The following is a 23,761-nucleotide window of genomic DNA, read 5'->3' as shown; positions in this document are numbered from 1 at the left end:
ATTTAACGATGCAAATACAACTCCAGAGGGTAAAGAGCGACGGGAAGGAAAGCTTTCGCGCTCTGGCCCTTGAAAGGGGGCACGCTCCATTCTCAAAGGGCAAAACATCCGGGGGTTTGATCATTGCAAAAGCAGGAGCCTTTTTAAATTGGCAGTGTTCAGCTGAAAATGCACCGATTAAAAAAAGAACCACGCTAAAAAGAAGAACTGCAAGACTGCAGTAGCATCCACAGACTCCAGTGGGGCCCCGTTGTGTTAGAAACAGGGCTTATTAAAAATGAAGAGACCAATAAAAAATTAAAAAATCAGACTGGCCAGCACAGAGCTGGCCGCCTCGGCCGGCTCTGGTGGCAGATTCAGGCCCTTGCGATTGCATCCTGCCGTCTGCATGCAAGAAGTCCAGTGGCCATGAGAGCAGCTCGGGCTGGACAAGAACGTGAAACTATAGCTCTCAAAGGCTCCTCATTTCACTGGGCGGCCTTTGCTTTCGCCCTGGAGTTTCCTGCATTCCACCTGGGTCTGGTATCGCTGCCGTCGCGCTGCTGAGAGTGAGTCATGTCAGCGAGGCAGCGGTGCTGCGGGGGGGTCCAAGCGGGGCAGCTGTGCCGGGGGAAGGAATCCCATCGCATGAGGAATCTCCCGCGGGAGTGCTTTGGTCGCACCCCTTATTTTGGGTTTCTGGATGTTTCCCTTCATACATGCAGGCACCGGGAGGCTGAGAGGTCTCTGCGGAGCGGGGCGGTTGGCATCTGGCGCTTAGGCTGATAGAAAATGAATTAGGGGTATAGCCATCTTCGGCCCCCGATGTCGTCGGTGCACTTAGTCCTCCAAGCTGACAGATACGGGCTTTAGGTTTGCTTGCGCTGCTCGCCAGGTTGGGGTCTGTACGGTAGATTGCTGTCGGTGCATCTCCTCGGCCGACAGGGCTGTGCCTGCAACAGGGTCCGACTGGCCAGACGGGGCTTGTGCTGCTTTCCCTCGTGGGGCTGGGGCGCAAGATAGCAGCAGGCGTGCAACTTAGCTGGGAGATGCTGTGTCCCTGCCAAAAAGGCTTTGCTGTGGCAGCACACCAGTATAGCCATGGAGGCACTAGCGGCCTTAGGGTTGCTGGGGCCTTGGACAAGACAGTCATTTGGGGCCCCTTAGAGGCTTAATTTTGATGATCTGCAAGCAAGTCAGGCATTTGCGATCTCAATTTCACTTTGCCCTCTCCATGAAACTGCAGTGAAACTATTTTAATACAATATTAAGAATACAAAGAGGGTTTGTTTTTTTTAACATTGAGCTATCTTCTAGTTTTATTCTAGGTTAAAAAATTTGGGGCCCTTAAAGTGTGGGGCCCTGGGCGGTCCCCCAGTTTGCCCTCCCCTAAGGCCACTACTGATCTAGGCAAAGGTCTCAAAGCAGACCCAATCTGAGGCGATTCACCCTGCGATTCCCCTGGAGGAAGGCCTCTGTGCTTCTCCGTGCGGTTGCTGGATCTCGCTTAAATACCAAAGAAAAAAAGGTTTGGACCAAAGTGATTTAAAAAAAAAAAAAAGCACACAAAGAGTTCCTTCTCCATTTTTAAATATTAAAAAATGACAAGTAATTTGTCAGGGAAGGTTGCGTCTGGGCTTTTTTATGCGCAATGCGTCTGGTTTGGAAGCAAGCGACCTGGCAGCGAGCTGGTTGGGAGTCAGCGTTTTCTTCCAGGCGAAATTAAATCGATGCTGCGCTTTCTATGAATAGATCCTTATTGTGCGATAAGTCGGGCCGGCCATTTGTAACCCTGCGTTCGTCCGGCCGCAAGCGGCCCATTAAAAATATTTATCTGCCTGTGGATTTGACAAGGGCCTGTGATTTAAAAAAAAATAAATAAAAAAGTTTGCTGCAGAGGTGCAGGCGGTGCGATCACTTCTCCGAAATAGCAGCAATTAACATGAAGCATTGTCCACCCCCCCCGGAAATTCCTCCCACTGCTGCGATTAGCGCTCGCCCTGCGACCTCCACTCGGTGGGGAGACGTTACGGACATTTTTGAGGGCCCTGCTCAGTGTAACGGCCGTGAATTGACACTTGCGTGTAGTAGAGCAGCATTGCAGGGACGCTGTCGCCCCGGCGAAGCCAGTGGGAATTACTTGTCTCCTCTCCTAGGCGGATTAGCCCCTTGGATTATAAATGACCACCGCAGAACAGATCTGCCGCAGCGCTGACATTTCCATCGCGCCGTGTTTTCCGAAACAGTCGGTTCCTTCCGTTATTATTATTTCGCTCTGCTCGGCCTGGCCACGTGGGCTTGCCCCGTGCAGAAAACACCTGGGTCCCGGAAGCATTAATATGCCTTCCAGTCCAAGAGGTCCGGGTTTGAGATTTGCAGCGTCGATCCTCCCTGCCCAGCAGCCCCGCAAAATCGTAAAAACCTTACGATTTTTTTAAGTCTAATAAAAAATATCATATTCGCCCAAAGAACTTTGTCAACCTTATGATTTGAACGCTCTGCTCTTAAAGCAGGGTTTGCGGCAGTGGCGTCTCTCTGTAGTGAAACCATCCAACCCTCCAGACGTTGGAGGCATTCGCGTAGTTGAACTCTGTGTGCGTTCACTTCTGGAGTCAGGTATTCGTCTCTGCTGCCGTCCCGGGCCCCGCACTGCCGCGGGAGTGTTAGTACACCGGGAGCAGGAACGGGCGCTGGGACCGATGTGAAAAGACAGGACTCCACTTGCAAAAGATGGTGCCGTGATTTCTGAGAGCCGCACTTCAAAGGGCTCGTCCAAGTTTTCCAGGAAGTCCTGAGCAGCCCTTTCCACTGAAAACCGGGTCCTGGTTGGGGACTGCTATCAGGCCCTGGAACAACTGGTTATTTCTGTGTTGTCGAAACTTGGATAGTCCAGGAAGTGTAGGAGAGGCCAGGATTTTTTTGTGATGTATTTTACTGGTCCAGCCTTATAGTTGGGAGAGCTGTTGGGCAAGCTGAGCATGGAGGGTCCTTCTTCAGGCCGTATGCAGGGAGGCTGAGGTTGGTGAGCTGTAAGGACAGCTAAAATGCTCGTCCTTTATAAGCAAGAGCGGAAGAGTGTAGGGACACAGTTTAGGTCTTTGTTATAAAGTGCGGCACATTGAGCGTGGGCTCCAGGTGTGTCACCTGATGGCTAGACTGGGAATCCCTGCACCTGGGTTCAAGTCTCACCTCCGTTGCTAGAAACTAATTTACCTTTCTGTGCCCCGGTTTCTTCACCTATAAAACGAGGTTGGACAATCATTATTTGCCTTTGTTAAGTGCTTTGCAACTGCCTGGTGCAAAGCAGCGTATCGGAGCCAGGGGCCAGCAGTGAAGAGGGATGAAAATGCGTGCAGCGTTGCCATGCAAAACTGGGTTCCTCTTACTGCTAGATACTCACCCTGCTCTTTTGCCTGGGTGAGGAGCACCGGATGGGGCCTGCATCGAAGCACTTGTTCAGAGGTGCAGGTGTTTCCGCTGACATCCAAGTGAGATCTGCTGTGGGCCAGAGGCGAAACAAGACTAGGCCCATTAGCAAAGGTGAGATGGGGAAAAAAGGTGAGATGCAGGGGATCATCCCCCCCCGCAAGATTTAACAGATTCCCTGAAGCAGCCGAATTGCAGCACATGAAGCCCCAGGCTAACGCCAGTGGGACTTTTCTTCCTGTCTGGCAAGGGGCCCCCAAATTTCTCAGCGTCAGCATAAAGGGATCTGGGGTTGTTTTCTTCAGTGCGGAGGGTCACGTAATCAACATGTGATCAGGATGTTCCAGCCCGCTATCGGCACGCCGTGCACCTGGGCGGCTCCCACCCACACTTGGCAGGGTGGGGGAACGGGCCTGCGTTTGGCAAAAGTCTTTTCTGCAAAGGGAAAATGCAGGCTCTTCGGATGCGTCCCCACACACGGGAACGTGCGTTTCCCTGGGGACAAACAGCAGTGGCACATTTTTGTGCTGCTGCCACTTGTCCCCGAGCATGCCCCTGCACACGTGCTCTGGCATGTGGCAAGTTGCCCTGGGTGGGGTAAGGTAGGAGCAGCATTACCTGGGGTCTCGGGGGCCTCCCGGGGCTGCTGGAGCAGTGGTAACCGGAGCCTGGCCGACAGCCGGATCACGACTCTGCTCAGCCAGGCTCCAGTTTCGGGTGGCACGCACTGCAGCCACGTGTGCCACGCCACCTTTTCTTTTTTTTCTCCTTGCAGTTTTTTTAAAACACCGGCATTTCTCGGTACCTAATTTTGCTTGCAGTGCGGTGAACAGAGCCACATGCACTGAGTGTTTCTGCACATTCCCGCTCGTGTGGACCTGGCCTCCATGTCCAAAGGAAGATTGGGGCAGCCAGACCAGGGGTCTTCACATGCTGCAGAGGCTGGCACAGCAGAATAATTTACCTGTAGGGAACACTTGCTCTTAATCCTCAAGGATTAGAGATTAGAGTATACCCGGTAGTGCAGCAGCAGAAATCATGACCTAAAATGCTGCTCTTTGACCTTGTGCCTGTTTTTTCCTCCCTGCCCTCTCTTTTCCAGCATGCCCCTTTTTCACAATCCCTTGGCACAGTCTTATTAGTAGTAACAGTCCTGTTTATTTAATGGCCAGGAGCGCCAGTTGTGAGCCAGAAGGCCGTGCTTGGGGCTGTACAGCCACAGATCGGAGATGGGCTTTGCTTGCAAGGGCTAACAGTCTACACAGAAGACAAGAGACAGCGTATGGCTGCAACCAGGCAGAGCCCAGAACAAAAATCAGTCATTTGGTAAAACAATCTTTTCCGCAATGGGAAAATTAAGGCTTGCTGGGAGTTGATACACATGCTTTGAAGCTCGAATGAGCACCCCCGCTACTCTTTTTCAGTGCGGGGACCCTGACACGTGACATGGGGTCCGTGGTAATTGCCGCGCTCCACCAGACTCGATTAATCGAGGCCGCTCTGACGCACTGGAAGTCCAGTGTGTCGGAGCAGCGTCGCTGCACGTGTATAGGCACCCTCCACGTCTAAAAGCAGACTGGAGCAGGGGTTTGCACTGGAGGCCGGCGCTTCGTGGCCAGGACCGCATTTCTTCGCCCGAAAAATTCCAGCTCCTTCGCAGCGGGCGGCTCTCTGCTTTCCCCAGGAAAGGAACAGCTAGTGTTCAGCCCTTAAAGCCTGTGGAGTAAAGCTGGAAAATATGATCCCTAAATGTACAAAACCTAGAAGGGAAGTAAAAAGGACCTGCTATGATGAAGAATCGGTCGGTCAGTCCATCCCCTGGCTGAATTTGGGGAGCTGGACTCGTGACTGCTGAAGGTTTGGGGCTGTAAATGCATGACCGTGCCTGTACAAAGAACATGTGCTCGGGTCTGTGGAGGGTCCTCGGCATCGGAGGTCGTCGGTGGCGAGCACGTGAAGCTCTGCATGTCGAGGTTTTATCACGCTGAGAGAGGAGCGTGGGAGGGCATGCTACACCCAGCAGTCTGCTGTTCTCCGTCTAGGAGGGAGTGCCGGGGATGTCTTGGGGACACACCTCTAAAGCAGAAAGGTGTCATAACCAGATATGGGTGCCACCACTCTCGATGCCCCACAGCGGCTCTCCAGGCTGATTTGGGCTGAGATTTTCCTCTCTGAACTCAGGAACCCCTGGCCCAGCACAAAGCCTTCGTCTGCAGGCCTGGCCGGTGCATACAGCGCTCAGCCCTTGCCTTGCCTTGAGTTGGACAAGATATGGGGAGCAAAATCTGGAGCCTCCCCCGTTTAGAGATACCCCCATTTATGCCACTTCAGGATCCCAGGGGGCTACAAAGAGTTATCCCGGCAGAAGATGCAGCCGTACACTTTTCTGTGCTTCCCGGTACATTCATGTGAAATTCTTCCACATCATTGACCGGGCAGAAGCCAGGGCAGGGCGGCACCTTGAAGACTAACGTGTAACGAGTGGGCCCTGTCTTTCCTCTGCCGCCTCCCACCGTCGTACTCCCATCAGTGGGAATTTTTCCTGAGCAAAAACTCGCCAGAAATCTCTTCGCTCTCCTTCCTCCCCATCCGTTTAGGTTTCTGCAACACGCCATCAAACTTTGTCACATCCATTCAGGCGAAATCAATAGTGACCGGTGAGCAGGTTAATTATAATCGCAGAATAAACGCTCAAGTCTCAAAGTTCACTTAACTTTAGCAGCGTTTCAAACCCGGGGAGGACAATGCCAAAAAAAACTTTCATTGATCCATCTAGGGCAGGTGTGGGAGTTTGAACCTGTCCATAATCTGATCTGATTCAAGACTACTCAATTCTGTTCCTTATCTCGAGCTTTTTCCTATCTTATAATGCCTGTTATTTTAGATAAAAGTCCAATCAATTGAGTTAGAAAAACTGCAAGTTATATTTCCCCCTGATAAGTTTGGTACCTGTGATTTTATTGGCTTGGGCTGCGCTGTATGTGCTTGTCAAAGTCTGAATTGACCTTTTTAAATGCATTATCAGTCACTGTGGAAACCTCTGTCTGTCTCTTCCTCTCATCCCCGTGGAGTGAAGTGATTGAGCGTTCAGAGCAATGAATAAGGCAGGAAAGAGGCTTAATATCGCTATTCCGGGGTACCAAGACAGGGGAGCACAAACCTGGCCAATTTGACACGAGGAATAGCATTAGACCAAATGGTATATTTTGGCTAGTGTTTGATTTAAAATATCCAGACGTACATGCTCTGGATTCATCAAGAGAGCTTCCCCAGTGCAACCCAGACCAGGATCCGGCTCTGTAAGTGCACTGCTAGGTGGGATCATTACTCCCGTCAAAGTCGAAAGGACTTTTCACTTGAGCAGAGATCAGCTGTTTGACTGAAGGGTTGCAGAACGGGACCCTCAGTGCAGGATCTGGAGCCTCAGCAGCATGTGTCATGGAGCAATAAGGACGGCATTCATAGGTATATTTGTAAGCATTTTGCATAAGGTTTCCTTGTGAAATGTGTGCAGCCCAAGCCAACAGCCTGAGCTCCGGCCAGGCAAAACCACCTGAGAGAAAGGCCAGGCTCATGGCATTATCTAAGGTGAGCGGGACCCAAGTAAGGAAACACACTGTGCAAACAGTGGAAAGGCAAATCAGGCCTCAGCCCCCCTTTTCATCTCAACCATGGAAGGGGTGGTCAGTGACAGGGAAATCGCTTTACGTGCGAGGCCAGTACAATCTGCATCATGCCAGTGTCGTTTTGATAACAGGGGAAGACTAGTATCCTGGGTGCGCAAAAAAAAACGTATACAAGTATATGTACAAAGGTCAATCTTGCTGCTTATGACACCTGCTATGCGAGGATCTCGGGGGGCTGTCTGGCATATCGAGATCCCATTTTGGCAAAGATTTGCACACATTCTTAATGTTAGGCACTATCCCGTTGAAGTTAGCAGCTGGGTCACACAGTGCCCCTAAAAATGGGTGGAGAAACTCCCTCTGACTTCAGTGGGGCTGGGATCTCGCTACTGGGGCTAGTCACTGAGCGCGTTGCTAAGTGGGTGCCTTTGTCTTTGAAGGGCCGAGCCATCGCTGGAAAGCCATGTCATACAGTTGGGTATAAATGGTGCTTTGGCTGCTTCAATCCCAAGAACAGTCCCGGGGAAATCCTAGTAAGGATAATGGGCTTCAGGGGATGGGTGTGCAGTCACTGGAGGCTCAGACAGCTTTCCCTGAGAGATCCCAGGGACACTGGCAGGAGCTTTGGAGACCCAGGAGCAGGTATGGAAAGGGGGTAAAAGGGTGAATCACGTGGCGCTTGGTTTATGATGCCAAAGGATCTGTGTATGACCTGAGCTGGGTTCCAAAGGTGAGCACGGGAGGAATGAACGTCATAGCAGGAGCCGCGTATCCTGGGAAATGACACCCTTGGCCCACATCTCCATTATACCAGGGTCACTTTATGCTGCTGGCAGTGCCCAGCAGTGTTACAGAGGCAGAGGCAGGCCCCGGAGAATATCCCCCCCTGCACAGAAAGGCTCCCCTTGCAGAGCTGGCATCCGGGCTGCGTGCCAGCCCCATCCCAACCCCCTGTGCATGGGGCGAGGGGAGGAAATAGCCCAAATGGGAGGCTGCTCTAACTCCTGGTGGGGACAGGCCGTATAAGGGCTATATATGCCTAAGAGTATTGGGAACTGCTTCCTCCACCCCTCCCTGCCTGCTCAACTGGAGGAACAGGGTAATTGAGACTGGGCCCCAAGGGACTTCAAACACCCAGCTATCAGCATGAATGGAGCCAACAATAATATTCTGGGAGGTTATTTTGGGCGTTTCCTACCCATCTCTTCCATCTCCTCCCTCCTTCCCTTCTCGTATTTACTCTCTCATCCTTTCTGAGCCCCGCATGGGTGGAGGAGAGTTAGCAGATCTTCCTGCTCCAGCCCGCCCTGCAGAGGAGCAGGAGCAGGTCCCACCTTAGTGCACCTAATCTAATCATAGGGTGATAATGTCCCTTGACATTATATCAGGATGCCTTCTGTGGGGGCTGAGAAGCTGTGGGGGGAGGGAGGCAGCCCACTGGTGGCTCTTCCTGTCCTTTCTGTTCCCCCCAGCCCATCCCTACAAGGCCTGACCTGTTCAAAGGTCTTTCTTTTCTTTTCTTCTGATTCTTTCCCCACTTTTCCTCCTGTGATGGTGCTGTGGACTGTGTCCTGTTCACAATACCCAGGGTCTCCTGGTGAACACAGGGCTTGCCATGCACCCGCCAGGCGCGGAGACAGGCAGTGCTCAGCTGGCAGGGGTTTCGTGGTGGTCGAGGCACAGCAGTGGGTCTCAGAGGGTCCAAGACGCTTTCCTGACTCTGCTGCAGGTTCTCGGTGTGACCTTGAGCAAGTCCCTTAACCTCCCGGTCCCTCCATTCCCAGTTGGTAAGGGTCATATGCACTGGGATGGTCCCGCCGGGCTGTTGGCAACTGCGGACCTGGCTTGATGGTCAAGTCAAGTCAGTCCCAAGGGCACTGTGACCACTGGGGCCCCTTGGATGCTGTAACACCGTAGATGCCCGATGGTCCCAGAGAGCTGTAAATCCTGCGCCTTGCACGCACTTTGCCTCTGGGACTTAAGGCACGGTACAACTCGGGCAGGTAGTGGGGTGCGTCCCGGTGCGGAGGCCTCATTCTCTACCAGGCGGGTCTTGCAACGGGCATGGAGCAGCTTTGAAGGGGTGGGGCTTATGGTTGATTTTTTTTGTAGTGGGTGGGGTATGTTAATGAAGCCTGCCTTTTCTGTTTTATATGAAAGTACTCAGCTCTTCTTTACAACTTTCCAGGGCTCTTTTTTTTGTGTGTGTGTGTGTGTGTGTGTGTGTTGAAATTCAGCATCTTGGGCCAAATCAGCAGAGCTCAGTCATTCACGTCTGTGCGGCACTACCGCTGGCAAGTATCCTCCCTCCCAGGCTCGTGATACAACCCAGATCCATGGCAGGCATCCCATGTGCAAGCCTCAAGCCTGAAAGCCTGATGCCCCTTAGCCTCACTTGCCTCTCACCACAAAAACGAAAGGGGCAAGCTAGAGGGAAAGCCCAAGAGCAATCCCCCATCACCATAAACTGTGTAGCCGAGATCCTTGTGTTGGAGGCATTATAGACCCTGGCAGGGGTCGCCTGCCCGCAGTGCAAGGGACAGGTCAACATCAAATCATTCAAGGCTGAGAAGAAGGGGGTCTCCCGTGCCAGGTAAAACCACCTGGACCGAAACCATCCCACTGGGGATTGCCCTGCTTTGAGCAGGGGGCTGGACTAGATGTGACCTCCTGAGGTCCCTTCCACCCTCATTTTCTGTGATTCATCATGGTATCTGCCAGGCCAAGGTGTAGGCACCATGCACAGCCCTACCTACCTATGCCTTCCGAATAGGGCGTTGGTCATGTAGCGTGGACTTCATTCCTAGCACCTCTTAGTTTCTCTGGAAAGGAAAAAACAAGGCGGGGATGTTTCCCCTTCCACACCCACTGCTCCCAAAGTGTGTAGAAGGTGAGCTCAGGAAGCTGCATCATGTAAAAACCACCTACAGCCCTTGACCCTTGGTACCAGAAGCTACTGGACTGTAGGGGAGCTGCCTACATTTTCCTACAAGTCGTGACCGGCACAGCCATCCTGAGTGGGTCTGGTGGGGAAAATCTTGCTGGGTAGAGGTGCCAAGGCACATTAGCTGGTGCTGTTTAAGACACAGCAGGGCCTGCCTGACCCTGGGCTAGTGTAGAAGGGGCAGGATGCTCCCTAGTACCATACATGGCACCCAAATCAGAGCACCTCAGTATCCCACAGATACTAGCTCATCCTCACCGCGTGGCTGCAGGGGATTGAGGCCCAGGCGGATTAAAAGCTCTGGGCCTTGGGCAACCTGGTCTAGTGGAAGTAGTCTGAAGCACAGAGCTGCTCTCTCTTCCTTTGCCCCCTTTACATGCAGGATGCGGTGACGCCGCCCATCACTGGAGTGCTTCATCTTCTGCCTGGAGGATGTATATGGTAGCCATCTTGGTCTGAGGCGAAAAGAAAAGGAAAACTCTAGAACTTTTGGTTCAGAGATGATACCTTTTATTAGACCAACTAAGAATTTGCAAAAAAAAAACCCTGTCTTTTTCTGCAAGCTTTCAGGTTCACCTGTGCTTCATCCAGCTCGGGGAAAATTAAAGCTGGCAAAAAAAATCCCCATAGGTAGGAAATAAACTTCATTTTTGCACAGAGGGAGTTGAAGATGGAAGTCTGTTCCTCTGGGTCCATGCAAGTGTCTCGGCGAGTTGCTCTTGCTTGCACAGATCAGGCAGGATTACTTCCCTGTTGGTGTACGATGGCACGCAGGGAGGTTTTGGAAATCTTTCTTGTCGTTCAGCAGTGAAGGCAAAGTCAGCAATGAAGTTTAAGATCCCAAACCAGCTGAACTTCGGCTTCTGCCATGTTTCATCCTCTGTCTTGCACTGGCAGTTAAAAAGAACAGAGGGCATGGGTGTCCATCATTGCCTGCTCCTGGGTGGAGCAGAATTGCTCAGCGGTTTGCCTTATGCCTGGACTATTGGTGGTGGGAAGGCCCAAGCGGGGAGGTGGTATGCAGCAGGGAGCTCTGCATTCGGACGTGTCCTAAAGCATAAGGGCTTAAGGCAGCTGCTGCTTTGCTGTAGCATTTTGGGGACTTGGAAGTAGTAAGGAGGACAGTGATTTACAGACGTGCCTGTAGAGTGATTTAATGTTTCACACCAGATCACGGAGCGACTGTTTTATAAGCAAGCAGGTTGGACCCTTTCCTCCTCACAGACCAAATAAACGGCTTGCCAGAGTCTGGATCTGACATATTTCCAGTGCACATGTGTCAAACGAGAAGGGAAAATAATCAGAGAGGTTTTATACAATTTTCCTAACAAAGCCTCTACCTGAGTGCTTGCTCCCAGTGATCAGGAGGGACTTTAACACTCTCGGAGGCTGAAAACTCACCAACTATGGCTCCCGTCCATTAGCTTAGAGACAGTTGCAGAACCGAGGACAATGTTCATATGGGCAATAAATGCACACGATGTAACTTCGTACAGGGTCATATTTCCCTCCCTGCACCAGGGAGAGAACCAGAACAAAGGTCTGTGCACCGTAATATGTTGCTTGCTACCACGATGCAGGAGTGGTGCCGTGGGGTGAACTCCATCCCACAAAGCACAAGGCCAGCACACGGAAGCAGGAGAGAAATCACTGACTCGCTTTCATTTCTAACCTGAAGTGTGGCTGCTTGGGAGAGGCAATCAGGACTTGTAGTAGAGGTGATATCTTTTTTTAGACCAACAAGATCTTTGCAAAAAAAAAATATAAAAAAATCTTTTATTGCAAGCTCTTGGGCACAAACACCCTTCATCAGGCATCTTGTAAAAGTCCTCCTGGGACATTTGCAGGCCTAAGGGGGGATTTCAAGGTTGTGGAATGCCTCAAAAAGCCTGAGAAAAATTTCTTTTGGCAGCAGGTCTTTAGCAATTGCCATACTGGGTTGGAGCTTATTGGACAATAAATCCCTTCAAATGTTAAAGGGACTGCTGTCTGAATGAAAGAGAGAAATAGGGTCTCATCAGGCTCATTCTGCCATGCTTGTTCCTACAGGATGGAAGATGCCTAGCTTGCAGCTCAGAGCCATCGTGCAGCATTAAGTGCTGCGCTTTGCTGTCTAAATCTGGTCCTTTCGAAGCACCTGATGAAGTGAGCTTCTATCTATCTATCTATCTATCATATTAGAACTATCTGTCTTTTACTTTAATAGGTATATATCAATCTATATGTAGATCAATATATATACACATACATATTATATATAGATAGATGTTCTCTCTCTCTCTCTCTCTCTCTCTCTACTGTGGTCATTCCCTAAGGTGTAAATCTACCCTGCCTTCTACTTAACTTCATACTAACCCGCCTAACTATGTCTCTCTAAATTTAGTCCTCTCAGGAACAATTCAAGCTTTCCCATCTCCCCTAGGCCATGACCCACCACTACAAGAGTTCCCCGCCCCTTCACCTCCCCCCAGCTTTGCTCCCCACCTCCTCCCTGCCTTGCATCATTATAGGAATAACCTAGGCTTCCAACCTCTCGTGATTTTCTTGTGACTCTTTATGGGATTTGGGTCTGCCCCTGTGCTCTGCTCTCCAAATTATATCTTCTTATGGAAACAGCTTCCTAGCTCACGTCTTATTCCCCCCTCGCCGAACATGCTGGATCCATATTGGAAAGCCAGCCTGCACTTTTGCCATCTGAGAATCCCCCCCTGAGTCCATTTGGGACTGGTATGTACACAAGAATATGGCACTCACCTCTTATCATAATAAATTGTTTTAGGAAACGGTTTCTCTGCAGGAAAAATGGCTCTCAAACTCTGTTTAAAGCCCGTAAGTGCCTGGCTGCATTTGAACGACAGCTTCTCCTTTGTGAAGGGGCTTCACTGAACTGACAAGACACTTTGGCATCGGGAAATGTTGATATTAAATTTCCCTCCATCTGTAAACAGCGTTCCAGTGCTGTATTAATGGAAATCCATTTTTGCTGGGCAAATAAAAGATGGGGGCAGAGATGAAAAGGGGCCCAAAGCCAGATGGGAGGAGAAGGGTCTGTCATAAACTAATGCACAGCATCGTCTGCGGGGAGCTCGAGCTAATGCAGTAAGGCTCTTGGTCACCTTCTAGTGGTTGGCGCATGGATAAAGGTTTCAGCCTCTGAGACTGTGGGCTTGGCCTCTCGGAGATCTACTTAGTGTATGAGCAGACCTGGTTCACATGTAACGTGCTTCATATTTCACCTTTTTTAAAAAAATCAAGTGCTTTTGTTGTGCTTCAATAGTGTACAGACAGACATGCAGGTGCCTTCTGGCTGAAATGTGAAAACTGCAGGATCTTTTTTTGATCTGATCTAGGCCAATTTGTAGTGCTAGAGTGCTGTGCATCATCTGCTCACTCAGGGGTTTTTTTTTAGCACTTTAGGGCATGTAAGTGTTACGTCTGCCCATGATCTTATATTTTTGAACTGCCGGAGCACCTCGTGGTCTGTGCTATATTCACCCTCACTACGCTCTAGAGATTGGAGAGGACTATTATTCAAGAGGCTAAACCCCATTGGCCTCAAGACACAGGATAAGGGTGCAGCAGTGCAGGGATGGCAGCCCAAGCCCCAGGCAAGTCTATTAGCAGTGCTCCATTCTTCCTCTGTCCCCACCCTTTTCTTTCTCTGCTGGCTGTGAACGGCATGCTTTTAGACCCAAGTATCTCCAGTGCCTCCGAGGCTCAAATGACAGGCTTCTTGAAGAAGAAAAAAGGATGGATTGAGGAACGGTTGCAACCCTGGGAGGAATACCAAGGCTTCCTAGGACATAGGGATGGGACGAGGAAGACATCTCCAGGGTTGACCTGGAGTTCGGCTCCCGGTCGATGCCATTCAGCACCCTAGGGCAGCCCATCTGTGAATGGGTCCCTGGTCTTGCAGCCTGGGGAGTCTGGAAGCAGCTGGGCACAGCAACCCATCCACCTTGCCCCTTTTTGCTGGCTTTTGGTGACAGAGGCAAGCATGCTGCTCCAAGGGTTGGGGTGGACTTTGACCTTGATACAGGCCTTCTGGATAAGGACAAAGACTCTTTTTTTATTTAGCAAAGGCCCACCTTCACACAGACTTGTAATCCCAGAGTAACACATACACTTGTGTGTTGTGCTAGCACTTGTGTGCATCACCAAGCCTTCACACATGGGTTCCCAGGGCTTTGTGTTTCCCCTTTGCCCTATTGAGTAAATCCATTACCCTCTGCTTGATTTCAGTGGAGCTATTTGTGGTATATAATAGCTAACCAGGGCCCTTAAATATGTCTTTCTGAACACCCTTTTCCTTCTTGGACCTGGTTGCTCAGTAAGCAGGTTGTATCTGGATCTCGTGGGGCCATTAATCTTGTTCCCAAGACATGTCTGATATCACCCAGAAGCTGTGAGCAAGAAAGACTAGGGCCTGCTGCGTCCTGCATGGGGGGGAGAGACATTGCCTTCCCCCGAGGAGCCTATTTAAACAACAGGCAGTATGGGAAGGTCTCTATCCAGAGTCCCCCCAGCATTAGCAGAAGGAGCATTGCCAACTCTCATGATTTCTCCTGTTGTTCTTAAAGTCCATGCCTCGGGAATTTGAAAAACTTAGGCTTTTTCTTTTATATATATATACACACACACACACGCACACACACACACAGTTATATATAGTTATATACAGTTATATATATATATAGTTATATTTTTATATATATATATATAGTTATATTTACAGTTATATTTATATACATATATATAAGAAAGAGCTAAGGGTTTTCACATTCCTGAAGCACAGACTTTAAGAAGAACGCCCAAAATCAAGAGAGTTGATAATAGGGCGGCCATCATGGAGGACCTTCCGGTTTTCTGCTACTCTGTCCTCTGTTGATACGAAACCCGGCAACTTTATGTCCTCTATTTTTCTCTTTGTCCCCATATTTTATTTGCCCAGTGAAAGTGGATTTCCATTAACATGGCACTGGAACACTGTTTACAGAAGGCGGGAAATTTAATATCAATCCGACTGCCCTCTATGATGGCCACCCTAGTTGGCAATACTGCCGAAGGTGGGTCATCCAGGTCATAGTCCACTTCCGTCAGCGCTAGATCATGCCACTGTCATAGATTCGTAGATTCACAGATCGCCAGGGGCTGGAAGGGACCTTGTAGACCATGGGGTCCAGCCCCCCTGCACGTGTAAAAACAATCTTCGGTCTTCAGGGCCCAGCCTTGTGACCAGACTCTCTTGGGAGGTGCTGCCTGTAGACTGGGATGGGAGTCAGTGGTGCTCAGCACCATCAGACACAATGCAGTACAGAGGTGGGGGAAGGGACACAGGTGCAACAGTAAGGTCCTGAGACTTCGGTCGTACCCAGTCGAAGTGCCAGAGATGGATGCACTGAGGGAAGAGGAGTGTTTTGCGAGCCACACAGCCCATGCGGCCAGGGAGGCCCTTCAAGTCTTTGGTGCACATAACCGGTTGCCTAAATGCTGCACTGGCAAGTGTATCTCTTCCCAAACCCCCTTGCCCCGACACTCCCCATTGCCTGGCTTCAGGAGCGCGCATAAATCTCCCCAGAAATCCCTCCCTGGCGTGAAGGCTTATGGCGAGGTCACATTATGGGTCCATAAATCGTAGCTATCGAGCGGTAGTTCCCACTCCGCAAAACGGAAATTGCTGCCCTGAGTGTGACAGGGGGAAGCCTTTCCCTCGCTCCCATTGTTCTGGCTCCCTTGGGGAGTTGTTCAGGCAATTTGCTGCCTGAATAAATGTTTCCTTTCCAGGCTGCTACTACAAGGTGAGGGAAGGAGCAAGTGTCAGGAGGGCTCATAGTGCCTGGATTTAAAGCTCTGAAAACACTTATTTAGGCGCCTTCTGCAGGGAGTCTCCGGAGTCTGATGTGACTCATTCCCCATTATTAGCCAAAAAGGCAAAGTCTGACTAGCAGAACGTAGGAAAAAAGCCAAAGAAAGCAGCCAAACCAACTCTGCGCGTTCATGCCCTGAGCAAACTCTGCTTGTAGCTATGGCTGGCAAGTTCTTAGGACTAAGAATTGGCTTTTGTGGAGGGCTCGTCACATGATTATCTAAACGGGGCTCTCCCCCCACCTGTAGAGCTCGCCTTGCAAGCCCCGGTGTGCTGAAAAGCAGCATTATCCCCATTATACAGGTTGGAAGACTGAGGCAGACCAAGATCAAGGCCCAGACCTTCCAGTGAGGTGTCTCACACTGAGTGCTTCAGGTTTCATGGATTTTTAAGGCTGGGGGGTGGGCAACATGGCCATCTTGTCTGACCTCCTGAATAACACAGGCTGGAGAACTCCACCAAGTAATTTCTGCCTTCGGCCTGAAAAGCTTTGGGTGCCCGATCTGTGATACTGATGTGGAGCATCCAGAACTTCAAGCCACCTTTGTGCATTTGACGCACGGTGCCACAGAAGCAGGAGGCTTTCTTGAGCCTGCATCCAGAGCAAGAGGGGCAGTGGGAGGACGTGGTACCAGCGGTGGGGGTGAGCACACGGTTACTGCACGTAGGACCCTGGAAGAAGCTTGGGTCGCTGTCGGAAGAGCCACGCAGCCCGTGAAGAGTTCCAAGGAGGGAAGGGCTGACCGGCTGGAGCAGTTAAGAAGCTGCTTTCTAATTTTTGCTGATGCTGAGATTTTGAAGGCTGCGGGCTATTGTGATCATGCAGCCTGACCTCAGCAGAGCACAGTCCAGAGCCTCCAAATCTCGTTTCCTACATCTGGCTCAGAAGCATGTAGCTGAGTGAGAGCATCTTTTTGAGAAACCCGTCTAGCTTCAGCCATCTCATTCACCGCTAGGATAAATGGACACGTCCAAACGCTAAACTCCATATATTAAACGGTCTCTTCTCTCCCAGTTTAATTCATGCTGTGTAAAGGCAGTGCATGCTTCTACATGAGACGCTTAATGAGCAGTAGATTAATGATTCTGCACATTAGCACGCATGGCAAAAGCCATGCTAACATGGTAATGTGCAATAAAGCCGTGCTAGCATGCTAATGTGCAGTAATATTAGTCCACTGTGCATTAAGCGTTGCACCAAAAGCTTGCAACCACGCTCATGTGCAGTATGGCAGCCTACTGCGTATTGACTTCGTACTTAATTTTACAAGTGCCAAATTTAATGCACAGTAGGCCCTCCGCATTAATGAACGTGTAGACGTGCCCAGTTGTCCTTAAAAGGATTTCAGCACCGTAAAGCCTGCCTCAGAAAGGAAAGATGCAGCTCTCCTGCAATTGTGATCTCTTCCTGGTGACAGATCCGAAGTCACGTATTGCGTTGTGACCAGGTGAGAACTTTGTAGGCTTCGTCTTCAGCATCTGGCTCAGCATTTGCTGCTTGGACGGTGCAATGATGTAATCCTCCCATTAGGGTTACCTTTGATAGTGATAACATTTTTAGCAACCTACTTCCAGAAGCATCAGCACAGCAATAGACTATGAATGGTCTGATTTTCAGACCCTGAAGGCTCTTTGAAATCACTAGGAGTTGTGGAAAATCAGCATGATTGAAAAAAGCAGACTATAGAATCGGAGGGATGGATGTATTTCAGTGCCTCCATATGTAGAGCTAAACAGGAACTGATTTCCCTAAGCTACATTTGAACGAACAATGAAAAAAACAAAAAAAATCATTTCCGCCAACACATTCTGCATAAAATTTTGACTATGGGTCAAACAACTACAAACCTGGAGAATGAAAATAATCCATTGAAGACTGCTTCTGCAAATGTTTCATTCAACCAGACACAAACAAACAAAAAAAGGCTGATCAAATATTTTCCATCAGAGGTAGCTTTAATTATGCAGTTTGGGAAATGTTGGCAATTTTCTTTTATGGAGGGATCAGCTCAAACACACTTGATCCAACGATTCTAAGACGGCTTTTTAGTTTTTTTTTTTATTGAAAAAATTCATTTTTTTCCCATTATTTCATTTTCTGTTAGTATGGAGCTTTTCCACTGGGAAGAAATCATTTCCTGACCAGCTGCTCTAGCTCCTTTTCTTTTCAAAAGAAACTTTTTGGATCTAGGGCGGGGGTAGGCAACGTTTTTTTGGCTGGAGTGCCGAAAAACCCACAATGCCTACCTTGGGAGGTGCTGGAGTGGTGGCAGGGGTCGGCCGCAGCAGAAGGCTGCTCCCCGGCAGCCACGTGCTGCTCAATCTGGGCATGCCCCTTCCCACCTCTTGGGGCGGAAAGCAGCCGCGTGCCAGTAAAAGGCATGCAGCGTGCCACGTTGGGCATGCATGCCATAGGCTGCTGACCCCTGTATAGAAGAGCTTCTTTACAGTAGACCATGATCTGGACTAGACGTCCCAAGGAGGTGGTGCAGTGCCCAACCTTGGAAGTCTTCAAGAGAAGACCGGACAGACACCTTGGTGGGATCATTTGATCTCAGCAGTATTCCTGCCTAGAGCAGGGGGGTTGGACTCAACGATCTTTTGAAGTCCCTTCCAGCCCTTCATTTCTATGTTTCTATTATCAGATCCTCTCCTTTTGCAAGCCTGGGCCAAATTTGTCCCTGGCATCTCTATGCAATGGATGAATTTGCCTCGTTTCCACGGATCAGTTAGCCTAAGCGAGTAGTTAGCATCTGCACTGAGTTCATCTCTGCACCTGCTTCACAAGCGACACCGGGCTGTAGCACCTTGAAGTTGTATCCTCCAGAGCAGCGGTTCTCAACCGGCGGCCTGCGGGATGCACGCAACCCAGTCGTCACACTGCGGTGGCCCACGTGACATCTTGTTCAAACATTTTGCAAATGGATGCGCAGGAAGTAAGTTGTGTGGGTGCATTTGACATAACACACCAAGAGCTGCAAGTGTGGCCCTCTGTGGCAAATCGGCTGAGAAGGTTGATCTTTTATTAGACCAACTGAGTAGATCAGAAGCTTGCAGGGAACTTTTTTCCAATGACTCAGTCGGTCTAATCAAAGATACCACGTCTACCCAAACAACCTTGCCTGCCTATGTCCTTAGATCAATACTGCTACAACCAAAAACCAAGGCAGAATAGATTCGCTTTTGGGGCTCTTTTAGGGTCATGATGCCAAAGTCTCTCTTCGGCATCTCTCCATTCCCAGGAACATGGTTTGCAAGCTGACATCTCTGGCCAGACTTGCACACGTGGACACTTGATGCTAGCAAATGCCCACAGACAGTACACGGCCTAATCTGTAACAGTGATTCTCAATCAGGGTGTTGTGGGAATGCTAGTCGTGTTATGCGTACAACCGGGATTCACGAGGTAAGTCCAGAGATGTCAGTTCATAGTGCGACCCAAATGGTAAAACCATTCTGCCCTGCTGTGCTGTTTCTGAGGTCTTTGCAAGAGAAGAATTGCTTTAGGATTTTTCTGTAGTCAAATAACATGAAAACGAAGAGCTGGCATTTTGAGGGGGGTGGGGGGCAGGGAGGAGCAGGAGCTTGGATCTAAAAAAGTTTGGGAACCGCTGATCTACAGGGTTGCACCTCCCTCTAGCGGCTCAGGGTGACTCTAGCATCCTGGTACGCGCTCATGTTTTCAGCCGCAGAGGCCTGTGCTGCATGTGATGAAAGCCACCTGTTGAAACACATGCGGGTGAATTGTGTCAGCAAACACGTACTTTGTTGCGTGCATGAAGCTGGACGCTGCCTGTGTCTTCCTGACTTGTGTGTGCAAGGAATTTTGCACCTTCAGTAGGCACACGTGGGGTTTGTTTTTTTTTAATGACTTTGGCTGTTTGTGTGAGTCTTTACATTGCCTTTGGCGGGGGGTGGATCGAGTCCTGTCTCGGTGGTTTTGGTCAGGAAAGAGGGCCTGAGCGTCTGCTCCTTGAGGCAGTGTCGTGGCTCGTGTTATCGCTGTAGTGTCTGAACCCCATGAACCCTTACTGGGGTGGGGAGGTTTTATCCTGGTTTTATGGGGCAGATTAAGTAGCTTGTCCAGGGTCACACAGAAAACACGTGGCAGAGCTGGGCACAGAATCCAAGTCTCCTCAATCCCAGCCCGTCAGCCCTCTTGTTCCCTCTCAGGACGAAGTGCTGCTTCTAAGGAAAACCCCTGTGAGCTCACGGGTCTCCCCGTGTGCAAATACTCAGGGACCAGAGTGGCATGCTTCAAAAAAAAAAAAAGAATTTAACTAATTCTTCCCACCGTCTTTCTCTTTCCCTGTCCCGGCAGCAGAGTTTTTTGATGATTACTCTGAGGGCCGCGAATGTGTGAACTGCGGAGCCATGTCCACCCCGCTCTGGAGGAGAGACGGCACGGGCCACTACCTCTGCAACGCGTGCGGGCTCTACCACAAGATGAACGGCATCAACCGGCCCCTGATCAAACCCCAGCGGAGGCTGGTAAGGAAAGGCTTTTGCTGCTCCCCGGCAGCCTGCCCAGATGCACAGCAGACTCCAGAGCAAGAAACCGGTGCATGTGGAGCTGCCCTGTGCAACAAGGCTGAGGGTCCTAGGGGAAGCTGGGCATTTCCCTTTTTACCACTTCCCTTTCCTCTTTTTTCACTCAGCCTGATCCACCCATCTGGGCCTCGGTCTCTGCCGCTAGCATACAGTCACTGCTTCAGTGTGATGGTCTGTAACCGGTGCATCCCAGGGTCCTTTGGACTGCCTACAAAGGAGCCGTAACATTTCTTGCAAAGGACTGGGGGATCTCTACAGATGCCCAGGCACCTACCTGCTGCACCCTGCTCTGTGACAGGCCAGGCCTTGGTTTTGTAGATCTGTGCCAGTGGACACACACCTTGCTGGGGGCGTCTGACCCCAGCGCTCTTTCCTGCCCAGGGCAGGGGCTCGGACTCGATGACCTACTGAGGTCCCTTTGAGCTATGAATCGAATTTTGACCTTGTTAAACATTCATCAACTGTAGCATATGAGTACCTACCAAGCCCTTATCGCCTCCGATGTGGTCCTTCTCACCCTTCCCTTAGTACACATGATGTCCACCCCTTGCTATGTGCTGTTCACCAGTGGCCTTCTTCAGTTTAGGGCAAACCTGACTCCCAGATACTCCAGCAGCTCCATGACTTCCAATGACCCTCTGTACCCGGAAGCCAGGAGGCAGGACAGAGGCACAAGGGGGTTGGGAAAAGGCAGTGGCATAATTTGGTGTCTCCCTGGGGCTTTAGGGGCCGGGCAAGACATATAGGTATGGGGAACTGGAGAAGGGGTTGTGGCTGGCAGGCTCGGGGCCTCTATCTGTGCGGGTGTCCACGCCATGCCCATCCACGTGGTATCTGTGCACCTGCCCTGTCCTTGGTAGAGCGCTCCTGGAAAGGTGCCCTGCAGCATCACAAGTCACGCAGGCTGTAGCACCGATTTGTGCCATGGGGGAGGTGGTCATCTCCAGGGAAGAGTGATATATGCTGGGGTGAGGCCATAGGCTTTTGCTTCATGTCCTCCCAAAGCCACAGCCAAGGCAGTGGCTTCGCAGTCCTCTGGAGGCCCGAGGCTTCACCACGAGGAGCTGGTGAACTGTCTCTCTTTACATGACTTCAGGTTTCTTTGCAGGGGGGAGGAGACATTTCCCATGTGAAACCTCCAACCCTGACTCCTGCCTCTGCAAATGCCACATCTCTTAGCTTCACCCTTCCAGTCATTCCTCAGCATCTGCCATCATTTCTTCAGGGAGCTGCTTTGACTTTATCTTGCCCTGGGTACTGATTTGTAATCTCCTGATGCCCTCTGGCAGCCAAAGTATGTCACATTCCCGCCTCCTAGTACTGCTGAGCTCTAGATTCAGCCTTCACTTGGTGCTTAAGGTGATGGCTGGCCTGCCTACTTCATGTCAAATAAGTGAGCTCAGAAGAGCAACGGTCGGCATTAAAAGTCCAGAGATGCCCCAAACCCATTCCAGTGCCCCAGCCTGGGGTATGCCAGACAGCACCGTGGAGTTAGGGCTTATATCCTCACGGTGGCTGTGATGCTGGATTTAGGGGATGGGTGGACAAGTACCATGGTGCTTGCCTCTGTTGCCTGTCTTCATTGTGGCTCTCATTACATTTAGAAATGTTAGCGAAGGAAGCCGGGGGTCCTAGTGTGTCAGGGAGCCAGAGGAACTACTGTGCTCACCTTCATGATGGGACCTTGGCTTTTGAAAGCTTAAGGAGGTAGTGAATTAAGACCCACATCACCTTTCTGGGATAGCTAGTCCTGCCCCCCACCCGATAGGGAGTGCAATGTTTCTGCTAAAATCTGGAGTAAAGAAACAAAAAAATCCCCATCCTTACAGACGTTTACTCCCAAACCTTGACCTCCCCTCTGAGGGCTGGAGGAAAGTCCAAGCTGGCTTTTATTTTACTCGCAGAGCGTAGTTCATTGCTATAACGACTTGCTCCTTAAAAACACTAAAGCACTTATATCCATGCCCAGCTTGCCAGCAGGTCACTCATCTTCACACAGACTCTGGGAGGTTGAAAGCAATTCAGGTCCTTTTTTTCCAAGGCCTTTTTTTTGTTTGTCACAGTTTCCACACTTGTCCGTTCTCGGATGGGTACCCCTCCCTCTCTCTTTCTCTCTCTCTTCTGGATCAAGGTTACCATTTTATACAGTTACACATTGATTGCATTTGTAAGCCTTTGTGCTGGGTCACACCAGTCTATTGCCTTTTTCTGCAGGGTTGAAACTCTATAAAAGTTTTGTTCCCTGCACTATTTCATTGCTGGACATTTGCATCAGCGACTTCCCTTCCTGCAGGAACCACCCTTCATCTTGCCCATTTAGCCAGGGTGACAATCCTTCCGACCCCGGAGGGGGCATATAACCCATATCATGTTTGTAGGGTGGTCTTGAGCCGTCCATATTGCCTGGATGGCTTTTAGCTAAGGTTTCCACGGAAAACACAAGTGGAAAAAACTGCCTGGATGGCTCCAGGCAATAGGCAGAGAAGGCCAGGAAGGAAAATGACAGCCAAAGGCAGAGCAAAGTCGGCTGGCATGCAAGGTTTTATGGATTTGGGAAGGAAAAGCTAAGGATGAGGGAGAAGCTGGAGCGGCTTCCTGGCTTCCCACTACTACGCGAGTTGCCACTGTGATGATGGCCGTCATCTTGTCTGACCCCCCAGGGTTCAACCTGGGATCTGCGGGTCTACAACAAAGCACAAATGGCTACACCTTGAGCTAAAGCACCGTTGTCAGGTCTTCAGCAGACTTATGCAACAGGCCCAAAGGGGGGCCAGCAGGTTACATGAGTTTGCTAAAGTTTCCTGGATTTTAACTAATGTTTCCAAGGAAAGCACAACTGCATGGAGACATCTGCTTCAATGGTGTTCATCGTGTATTGCTTATACGATGCCAAAAGTGGGCTGAGACCATAAGGTGAGGTCCCAGATCAGAAGAGCTTCCAGCGTACACAGTTGTCATCGAAGAGTTTTGCCATCGGCTTCTGTGCCAGCGGGATCGTGCTATTAGCTCCTGGTAGTTCCTGCTCCGTTTCCAAAATGCACAGAGAAGACACACCTAGCCAGGAAGGGGTCAATCCAACCGCCCACTCCCTGATTTGTGGAGAAAGGTTTGGGATCTTTATTTGGTAGCCAAGTTCCCAGGGCAGAAATGAGGCAGACCTGGATCAGAGTCCCTGCAGGTTGTGGCACTCACAACCCAAATTCAACCGGCTGGGCCAAGTTGTGGGTTCGGTGAGCATAGTTTGATTCTCACTCTAAGTGGGAAATAAACTGTTGTCTTTTGACCTTCTGCAGATCTACCTTCACCATACCGCAGTGGTTCCCAACATAGGGATGGCAAAGTCCAGCGCGGCCACAGTAATTAGGAGTA

The 23,761-nt window shown here is 50.3% G+C and overlaps 1 protein-coding gene and 1 long non-coding RNA gene across 3 annotated transcripts in view; one reads left to right on the top strand and one right to left on the bottom strand.

Moving 5' to 3' along the window:
- GATA4 (GATA binding protein 4) overlaps positions 1-23,761 on the top strand; it is a 40,626-nt gene that overhangs the window by 7,208 nt on the left and 9,657 nt on the right. The window contains exon 2 of one of the 2 annotated variants that reach the window (XM_019537186.1): positions 20,166-20,332. In XM_019537186.1, coding sequence (XP_019392731.1) covers positions 20,166-20,332 — 167 coding nt within the window. Of the gene's footprint in view, positions 1-20,162; positions 20,333-23,761 lie in introns of both variants that reach the window. The other variant, XM_019537185.1, reaches the window with a different exon arrangement.
- On the bottom strand, positions 367-23,438 carry LOC109311514. Its single transcript, XR_002101527.1, has 4 exons — positions 22,672-23,438; positions 9,427-9,432; positions 1,547-1,558; positions 367-377 (listed from the first exon to the last, which is right to left on the bottom strand). It is a non-coding gene; the product is annotated as an uncharacterized LOC109311514 (long non-coding RNA).

Source organism: Crocodylus porosus, unplaced genomic scaffold (assembly GCF_001723895.1).
Source record: "Crocodylus porosus isolate Cpor-Errol unplaced genomic scaffold, CroPor_comp1, whole genome shotgun sequence".
Classification (NCBI taxonomy): domain Eukaryota; kingdom Metazoa; phylum Chordata; order Crocodylia; family Crocodylidae; genus Crocodylus; species Crocodylus porosus.
This window is presented reverse-complemented; position numbering and strand designations above follow the sequence as displayed.